The sequence below is a fragment of the Mus caroli genome, unplaced genomic scaffold (assembly GCF_978045245.1).
Source record: "Mus caroli unplaced genomic scaffold, Mus_caroli_1 scaffold_17, whole genome shotgun sequence".
Lineage (NCBI taxonomy): Eukaryota > Metazoa > Chordata > Mammalia > Rodentia > Muridae > Mus > Mus caroli.
In genome coordinates this window covers 33,997,457-34,007,871 of record NW_028227272.1, presented here as the reverse complement: position 1 = coordinate 34,007,871, position 10,415 = coordinate 33,997,457, and the positions used below count along the sequence as shown (strand labels likewise).

General features: G+C 43.7%; 1 protein-coding gene across 1 annotated transcript in view; it reads right to left on the bottom strand.

The window, feature by feature from the left end:
• Positions 1-88: 88 nt before the first annotated feature.
• Hcls1 (hematopoietic cell-specific Lyn substrate 1) overlaps positions 89-10,415 on the bottom strand; it is a 28,467-nt gene continuing 18,140 nt past the window's right edge. The window contains exons 7-14 of the mRNA XM_021185119.3: positions 8,031-8,141; positions 7,333-7,388; positions 6,712-6,781; positions 5,933-6,144; positions 1,595-1,711; positions 1,062-1,305; positions 869-931; positions 89-683 (exon numbers count right to left, since the gene is read on the bottom strand). Coding sequence (XP_021040778.1) covers positions 550-683; positions 869-931; positions 1,062-1,305; positions 1,595-1,711; positions 5,933-6,144; positions 6,712-6,781; positions 7,333-7,388; positions 8,031-8,141 — 1,007 coding nt within the window. The 3' untranslated portion in view covers positions 89-549. The remainder of the gene's footprint in view (positions 684-868; positions 932-1,061; positions 1,306-1,594; positions 1,712-5,932; positions 6,145-6,711; positions 6,782-7,332; positions 7,389-8,030; positions 8,142-10,415) is intronic.

The window sequence follows — 10,415 nt, the reverse complement described above, 5'->3', positions numbered from 1 at the left end:
TCTGGGTGCAAGTGGGAGAGGGATGGAGAGTCAGGGCCAAAGAGCCCTGCCCTGAAAGCACCACTAACCCAGTACAAAGCTTAGCCACAGTCTCACTTTATTTTCAGTTTTAGGACTAAACAGAAGGGCAGCTCCAATTTGTCTGCTAAGGGAAGAAAAATGAGCAAAAGCACAACAGGGCGAATCAGGCAGCCCTGTGAGAGCCTCCCCTCTAGGCTGACACCCAGGGTCGGGGCGAGGGAATCCCAGTACTCTCTCTAGAGCAAGGTTGGCAGAGCTGGGGTGTGGCTGAAGGAGGCAGGTCTGCAAGATGATTTCATGAGCTACCTCAGGGAAGAGTGGTCACAGAGGGACAGAGGGATCCCACCCCCACCCCCACCCCCACCTGGAGCGATTCCACCTAAAGCTTGTAAAGAGGTGGGAGACAGACTGCCAGAACTTCAGGCATCTCATGATGTTCAGTCAAGTCCTTGCAGCAGTACCATGGAGTGGGAAGAGGGAGGCAGAGCAACTTCGAATTTGGGAAGTCAGAAGACAATGGGCTGGTCATTAGAGGAGCTTGACATAGTTTGCAGGGAAGAGTCCAAAGTGGCCACGGCATTGGCCCCGCCACCAGCCTTCATCCACCATCTCAATGTCAGTGATGATGTCATCTGGATCAAAGGAAAGCTCATCGCTTCCCTCTGGGGAGGAAGTTGAGGAGACATTAGGATGGTCAGATGGGAATTCCTCTGTGCCCACTCTAAGCCTTAGGGAAGAAAACAGACCTGGTCTTCTGGGTCCTTTCTTGACCCTCAGAACCCACCCCTTCTCCTTTATATCATGGGCCACCAAGTGTACCAGGCCCTTCAGGTAGCTTCAAACTTACCTCCTTGGTAATCATACAGGGCTATAGCAGAGATCCCCGCACCACCAGCCCCAGCTGAGGGTCCTGAATAATGAGAAATGTAAACAACATGGAGAAGGCAAACAGACAGAGGGGAGATTCCTCCCCTTTCTCTGCTGCCCCCAAACTGACCAAACTTGGGAGCTGCTTTCCCCTCCCCATTCACCCCACTCACCAGCTTGGTAGGACAGAGAAGGGGTGTCCTCAGGCTCCAGCACATCCTCATAGTCTCCCTCTGCATCCTCATCCTGCCGATCTAACTCCCCAACATCCTCATAGTCAGGCTCTGGCTCTGGCTCATAGTCAGGCTCTGGCTCTGGCTCTGGCTCCAGCTCCGGTGCTGCTTCATACACTGGCTCTTCCACCACCTGGAGGCCTTCTGGGGTCCTAGGGGGCAGAGCTGGGGGCTCCTCGTTGTCCTGAGGAGAGGTGGGTGGACCAGGAAGATTCAGTGATGGTTTAATGAGGTTGCTAACACCCTCACCAGCAACCCCTTCCCTTCCATTTAAAATCCTTTCCTTGGGAGTAGTCTGCTCTTCATTCCCCAGACTCCTAAAACACTACCCCTCTCAAAGCACCCATCCAGAAATGGCAGGAGGGAGCTCCAGGTATGAGGGGAGGGAGGGGTATGTATGGAAAGCAACACAGAGTCTTAGGAAAACCAGGAGAACATCAAACCGAAAGAACACTGTTGGGAGTTCTGCTTACCTCCAAGTGATTCTGCAGTGGAGACTGCCTCGTGGGCAGAGAGGGCACAGGGTATTCCCTTCTGCTTCTCACTGGCTCAGACTCTGGTGGTAGGTGACTCTCTGCTGGAGGCCAGACCTGAAGAAGGAGACATTGCTACACTAACTACCTGCCATGTTCTCTCTTATACTTACCAACCACCTATCCATTCTGCTAGTCCAGTACAACGCATCCTTCAAGATGGTTACCATGCAGAAGGTGATGGAGCCTTTATCTTTAGTTGGTGCAGCAAAGACTACCTGTTGCATCTATGATCTGTCATCTTAAACTCAAACAGGTAGAGTCTATAAATCTTAGTGGTTTTGTTGTTTTTTTTCTTGACTTTCTTCTACATGGAATCAATTACACATACTGAATCTTTGCAAAGACAAGTATAATAGACTCTGTTCAATAAGAAATATATATGGTTTCCATGTGCACCCGTAGCTGATCCTGTGCCACAGTGCTCTATACGCAAATACCACTGGGAGAGAGCTGGTCTCCCAGGAGTGCTGACAAGCCTGTGAGCACAGGTAAGACCACCAGTTCAGGTCCAAGGGACCTGCCTGGAGACCTCAAGACACAGGAACTGAGAAGCAGCCTGGGACAGGATCCTTCAAGTGTCCGTCTGCGCCCAGAGCTGACCCTGTGCCACAGCTCTCCATACCCAAATTCCTCCCAGAGAGAACTGGTCTCCCAGGAGTGTCGACACACCTGTGAGCACAGGTAAAACCACCACTTCTGCTCAAATTGCTGGCCCGAGAGGGAACCACCATGAGCTGTCAGGACACAGGAACCAAGGAACAGCTCGGGACAGGATCCTTCTGGTTTCCCACTACACTGTGGAGCTGACCCTGTGCCACAGCTCTCCATACCCAAATGCCTCCCAAAGAAAACTGGTCTCCCAGAAGTACCTACACACAGGCTTGCAGGAGGGAAAAGCCACAGTAAGAGACAGCAGCTAACACCAGAGATAACCAGAGGGCAAACGGCAAGGGCAAGAACATAAGAAACAGAAACCAAGGCTACTTAGCATCATCAGAACCCAGTTCTCCCAACACAGTGAGCCCTGGATACTCCGACACACCAGAAAAGCAAGACTCACATCACATAAAATCACATCACATGATGATGATAGGGACTTTAAGAAGGACATAAATAACTTCCTTAAAGAAATACAGGAGAACACAGGTAAACAGCTAGAAGCCCTTAAAGAGGAAACACAAAAATACCCTAAAGAATTACAGGAAAACACAACAAAACAGGTAAAGGGATTGAACAAAACCTTCCAGGAACTAAAAATGGAAATAGAAACAATAAAGAAATCACAAAGGGAGACAACTCTGGAGATAGAAAACCTAGGGAAGAGATCAGGAGTCATAGATGCAAGCATCACCAACAGAATACAAGAGATAGAAGAGAAAATCTCATGTGCAGAAGATACTATACAAAATATAGACACAACAGTCAAAGAAAATGCAAAGTGCATAAAGATCATAACCTAAAACATCAGGAAATCTAGGACACAATAAGAAGATCCAACTTAAGGATAATAGGTATAGAAGAGAGTGAAGATTCCCAACTTAAAGGGCCAGTAGATATCTTCAACAAAATTATAGAAGAAAACTTCTATAACCTAAACAAAGAGATGCCTATAAACATACAAGAAGCCTACAGAACTCCAAGTAGATTGGACCAGAAAAGAAATTCTTCCTGTCACATAATAGTCAAATCACCAAATGCACAAAACAAAGAAAGAACAATAAAAGCAGTAAGTAACATATAAAGGCAGACATATCAGAATTACACCAGACTTCTCACCAGAGGCTATGAAAGCTAGAAGATCCTGGGCAGATATCATACAGACCCTAAGAGAACACAAATTCCAGCCCAGGCTACTATACCCAGCAAAACTCTCAATTACCATAGATGAAAAAAAACCAAAATATTCCATGACAAAAACAAATTTACATAATATCTTTCCCCAAATTGAGCACCACAAAGAATAATAGATGGAAAATGCCAACACAATGAAGGAAACTACACCCTAGAAAAAGCAAGAAAGTAATCTTCTTTCAACAACCCCCAAAGAAGAGAACCACACAAACATAAAAAATAAAAAATACCAAGATGGGCTGGCTCACAACCAAAAATAACAGGAAGCAACAATCATTATTCCTTAATATCCCTTAACATCAATGGACTTAATTCCCCAATTAAAAAAAAACATAGAAAAACATACTGGATACATAAACAGTACTCAGCATTTTGCTGCATACAGGGAATGCACCTCAGTGTCAAAGACAGACACTACCTTAGAGTAAAGGTCTGGAAAACAATTTTCCCAGCAAATGGTCCCAAGAAACAAGATGGAATAGCCATTCTAATATCAAATAAAATCAACTTTCAATCAAAAGTTATCAAAAAGGATAAGGAAAGACACTTCATACTCATCAAAGGAAAAATATACCAAGAAGAACTCTCAACTCTGAACATCTGTGCTCTAAATGCAAGGGCACCCACATTCATAAAAGATTCTTTACTAAAGCTCAAAGCACACATTGCTCCTCATACAGTAATAGTGGGAAAATTCAATACCCCACTGTCAACAATGGACAGATCATGAAAACAGAAACTGAACAGAGACACATTGAAACTAACAGAAGTTATGGACCAAATGGATTTAACAGATATCTATAGGACATTTCATCTTAAAACAAAAGAATATGCCTTTTTTGCAGCACCTCATAGTACCTTTTCCAAAACTGACCATATAATCGATCACAAAACAGGCCTCAACAGATATAAGAAGATTGAAATTATCCCATGCATCCTATCAGATCACCACGGACTAAGGCTGGTCTTCAATAGCAACAAAAACAACAGAAAGTCCACATACACATGGAAGCTGAACAACGTCCTACTCAATGATAACTTAGTCAAGGAAGAAATGAAGAAATTTTTAGACTTTTTAGAATTTAATGAAAATGAAGGCACAACATACCTAAACTTATGGGACACAGTGAAAGCAGTGCTAAGAGGAAAACTCAGCTGAGTGCCTCCATAAAGAAACTGGAGAGAGCTTACACTAGCAGCTTAATAGCAGATTTGAAAGCTCTAGAACAAAAAGAAGCAAATATACCCAAGAGGAGTAGATGGCAGGAAATAATCAAACACAAGGCTGAAATCAACCAAGTAGAAACAAAAAGAACTATACAAAGAATCAACAAACCAGGAGCTAGTTCTTTGAGAAAATCAACAATATAGATGAACCCTTAGCCAGACTAACCAGAGGGCACAGAGACAGTATCCAAATAAACAAAATCAGAAACAAAAAGGGAGATATAACAACAGAAACTCAAGAAATTTTAAAAAATCATCAGATTCTAGTACAAAAGCCTATATTCAATACAACTGGAAAATCTGGATGAAATGCACAATTTTCTAGACAGACACCAAATACCAAAGTTAGGATCAGATAAACCATCTAAGCAGTCCCATAACCCCTAAAGAAATAGAAGCAGTCATTAATAGTCTCCCAACCAAAAAAAAAAAAACAAAAAACAAAAAACAAAAAACAAAAAACAAAAAAAAAAAACAAAAACAAAAACAAAACAAAAAAAAACCCCAGGACCAGATGGGTTTAGTGCAGAATTATATCAGACCTTCAAAGAAGACCTAATACCAATACCCTTCAAACTACTCCACAAAATAGAAATGGAAGGAACACAACCCAATTCATTCTATAAAGCCACAGTTACAATACGTATTCTCCCTTGGAGATGGAACAGTTTCTGTCTAATTCGGAACCTTTCACAATTCCCTTTCATAGAGGACTTCATAAGAGATTTTCTTCTACTTCTATCATGTTTAATGTTCCAAATAGATTTTAAAAACTGATTGAGTGAATAATACTTTTAGCTTCAGAAGATATCACGTATATTTAAGAGGCATTTAACTATTATAAATTATTTTGATGACTTAAGTAATGTCAATACTGAGTTATATACTTTAAAATTAATTTTATTAGTTTAATAAAAAAAGGAAAAAAGAAATGCATCTGCCCTATCTATCTATCTATCCATCTATCCATCTATCTATCTATCTATCTATCTATCTATCTATCTATCTATCTATCTATCTATCTATCTATCTATCCATCCATCCATCCATCCATCCATCCATCCATCCATCCATCTATCTATCTATCTATCTATCTATCTATCTATCTATCTATCTATCTATCTATGCCTATCACTTGGGCCTCTGAGACACCTGTCTGGGAAAGAGAACTTGGACCCTCTATCACCAGGCACGCACCGCTGAGGAGATTTTCTTGGGCAACTGGGCTGGTGCCGCTGGCTCTTCCACAGGCACGGATGGCTGCTGGGCTTCTCGGCTCATCTTTACCACAGCCTTTCGCTCCTGTTGCTGCCTGGCCATCTGCTGTGCCTTCTCTTCTTCCTCTCGCTTCCTCTTCTCCTCAGCCAAGGACTCAAATTTTGCCTTCAGCCCACGGGCACCACTGGAAGCTGCAGACACAAACAAGGAAAATTTAGGGTGTCCTGGATCTTGAGTGGAGAGAGAGGGAATGGTACTTGTAGAAATGAGCAGATCTGTTAAATATACAGGAGAGAACATGAGGAGGTGACATGTGGAGGGGAAGGTACAGAGGTAGTGAGAGAGCCATAAGGCCTGGGGATCCTAGGGCACTGAAGCCCAGATTCCATGTGACGCAGGACCACTAGTCTTTTCAAAATTATGAGTCCTTGAACCAGCATCTTTATCCATGTGCCTCTACCCACCACCATCCTATGCCCCATCTCTAGGGTCTATCTATTCTATCTGTCTTTCTCAGGCATTTCCTCTCTCTTCCCTGTGTGTCTCTGATCCTCAGTTTTTTCCCTAATGCCACCTCCCTTGCCATCCAGTTGGTCTGACTCTTCTAGGGGACAGAATCTGGAATGTTAAGAGCAGGGAGCTCATCTTCCTTGGCTAATCTCAGTAGTTAAGGGCACACAAGGCATAGTCTGGGAGGAGAGGAAGCCAGAAGAGAAAGGAGGCTGAAGAGCACAGAGAAGGGAACCATGAAGACTAACCAGCTTCTATGGGTGTTGTCTTCTTATACGCTGTGGTTGGGGCCTCCATTTCATTGAAGCCAACAGCACTCTGCAAGTACAACAGTGTTCACAGTGCAAGGGAGCAAGGGAGTAGTGATCCATAAGACAGTACCTGTGTCTAGGGCCACCCTGGGAAGCACCTGTAGCCATGTGGTAAGCAAGAGTTGAACTGGGGCCTCCAATATTGTCTCTTGGAAGAGAGAAGGATAAAGAACTCTACCAGTGGGTTTAGCTCCCCTCTGAATGTCATGTCTCTGAGCCCAGTTACCTAGAATGAAGCAAGGTCCTTGCTTATGCAGGAAGAGAAACCGATGAACACACAGGACAGTGGTGTGGAGCAAGGAGAGACTTAAGACAGGATTAAGAAAAGCTTGAAATGTCATGTCTGATTTTCCTGGTGTCTACCTTTCCTCTCAGCCACCCTACACTCTTCTCACTTAAACCTCAGAATGTGGAATTCATACTCCTTAGATGTTGAAGCCCAGCACACCAGGCTCAGGACCCAGGTCCAAGAGTTCCATTTTGCTTCTGGCTTCTCTCTTCCCTTGCACCCACTTTACTGTAGAGACACCCTGGAGACCATGGTGTCCCGGGGTTTACCTTATCCACTCGGTCTTTCTGGATTCCATATTGGCCACCAAAGCCCTTGGCATAATCTGTGGGAAAGAAAATTCTGAGAGTGAAAACAGTTGATTAGAAGGCTGGGAATCGGTGGGGAGAGGGAGCAGCAAGGATTGGGAGATAGGAATATGGAAGTGGCAGAGAAAGAGGAAGAAATGTCAGAAGTCAGAGAGAGAGAGAGAGAGAGAGAGAGAGAGAGAGAGAGAGAGAGAGAGAGAGAGAGAGAGAGAGATGGATGATGGGAAGAAAATAAAAAGGGTCAGGGTATGGGGGTTGGGAGAGAAAAGAAAGGAATGGAAAGAGACAAACACAAAAGTAATGGCTGCCCAGGCAAAATACAAGGAAATAAACAGGAAAACAAGGCGAGCCATTTAGCTGTTCCTGCTGTGTTCCAGGAGAAAGTTCTCAGTCCTCCCTGAGGCTGACTGGCCCATGAGACTTACACCAAGCCATCTCGGCCCATCAACTGGCCTAGTTACTCCTTCCACAGTACCCTTCCTTCTTGTTCCTTTTCTGCTTCACTCCCAATCCCACCGTCCATTCCATCAGTGTTGAGCCCCCTCACGCCCCTCTTCTATTCATCTGCCTCTATTCTAGGACCCTGGGTCGGCTTCCAAAACAGAAGGAATGAGGGCCCTGTGCGACCTAGTGACCTCCTTCCTCCCAATCCGATTTACCTCTCTGAGACTCGTGCTTCTCCGTCTCTCCTTTGTAGTCATATCCCAGGGCTGCTTTGTCCCGTTTATCCTTCTCTACTCCATAGCGGCCACCAAAGCCGTGAGAGTAATCTGCAATAGACAGGGAAGGCCTGAGAGGCCAGCCTTGGCCCCCTGGGAAATGCTAGAGAGAGAGAGAGAGAAGTCTGAAGGAAGAAATGCAGAGTGATAGGCCAGGGAAGGGCTCCAGGCTCGGGTAGAGGTGAGCTACTTTAACACATACAACACCCTCATTTCCATCCCAAATGAGCATCGCAATATTTTCCCTCCTTCAAGGCATGGCTATGTATAGAGCCCGTGAGAGGAGATCTCTGGAACAAAAGGCAGGCATATGAGGTATGTGCTGTTTCTTCACTCCCATCAAAACAGAGAAATCTCAGCCAAAATCAATAATTTTTTAAGTAGTGAAACTCAGAAAGGAGGAAGAGGAAGAAGAGAAGGGAAAGAGGAATGGGAACAAGAAGAGGAGGAAGAGGAGGGGAAGGGAAGAGGAAAGAATCCTGGCTCCAGGAAGAAATAAGAGAGACAGAGCTATGTATGTGTGTGGGTGAGTGTGAGCAGCCAGACACGGAAACCCTAAGAGCTTTAAAGACGAAATGTAAGGAATAGGGATTAGGACCTAGGATCTGTCGTTATCAAACTCTATACAAGAGTGGGAGGGAGCGAGCGGTATGGTAGCTGAAAAGGAGGTACAGGAAATGTCAAGGGATCTTGTAGCCTGTTCAGAATTTGACAAGGGAACATTTTACAAGTAACATTTGGAGTTCTAGCCCTGTGTTCAATTGTGGAATGTAATTTTGTTTTCAATTATAGGACTCAGGAATTCTAAGCTAAGACATTAACTTAAATGCTGATCTCGGGAAATACACACATGGCAGGTGCTGGAAGATGAGTCAGTGAGTACAATGTCATGCAACTATGAGGACCTGGGTTTGGGTCCCAAGCATCAGATACAAAACTACATGTGATAGTGTGATAGTCTGTGCCTGGGATTCTAGCACTGGAGAGGCAGAGACAGGATGCCTGAGTGCTGGTGTTGTCTAATATGTGATCTCCAGGTTTAAGAGAGACCCAGCCTCAAGAGTTAAGTTGGACAACAATCAAGAATACACCCAACACTAACCTTTGGCTCCTACACACATGAGCAAGTACATGCTTGTGCATTCATACACAAAGAAAGTATATATGTAGGAAGAACAGCCTATGAAAGGTAACATGAATACAACATGAAGTAGACTTCAAGAGAGAGAGAGGATCCCAAAAGGCAAAGAGAACACTGTGAAGTACTATAAGGAAAAGCCCTGTCCACCAGGAATAAGTATACCGGCATCAAATCTAGCAACAGCACCAAAACTCATGAAGCAAAGCCCAGTAGAAACAGTAAGACAAAGAGATGCAGCCAGTGTTGAAAAATTAAACCCATGGAACAAAAAGAATCATCAGTTAAGTCATATAAGATCTAAATACTTTTGTCACTAAACTTGGCTCTTAAGAACACTGTGTTCCAAACGACACAAGGTACTCCTTGACTCTATGTGCATAGAACGCACACACACACACACACACACACACACACACACAACCATGTGCTAACCCTTAATATACTTCAAAAGACTGAAATTCTGGAAATCATTTTGTGATCTCAATAAAATTAAAGGCCAATATCAATAAAATGATATGGAAATTTTCCACAATGCATAAGAAACAAAAATATGCTCTTTCAGCTCACTAGTCACAGTCTACTGCAGACCCCGTGCTCAGGATATCTGGCCAACATGAGGTGGATTCCATCCATGGTGGATTCCATGGTGGATTCCATAAATTGTCTGAAAGTGTGTGTGTGTTATTGTTTTGTTTTGTTCGTTTGTTCCATGAAAGATAAAGAACATGAAGTTGGGTGGGTGAAAAGTGAGGAAGGAAGGATTTCCGGGTGGAAATGGGAGAAGGGAAAGAGTATAATCAAAATATATTGTTTGCAACTCTCAAAAACTAAATGGAAACATTAGAATATATATATATATTTACACACACACACTTTCAAACAATTTATGTCAGAGAAAATTCACCAGGAAAATTAGAAAATGTTTTAATTTAATTAAACTTGAAATATACATAGAATTGGTCAAGTGCAGCATTAAGTTGTGCTGTGGGGGAAAATGTGTGATTTACCTGTATTAGAAAGAGAGTCCCAATGGACAGAAGCATCTGACCCCTGTTGTTGAATTAGGGAAGGCTGAAAGAAGCTGAGGAGAAGGGTGACCCTGTAGGAGGACCAGCAGTCTCAATTAATCTGTACCCCTAAGATCTCTCAAACACTGGACCACCAAATAGACAGCATACACCAGC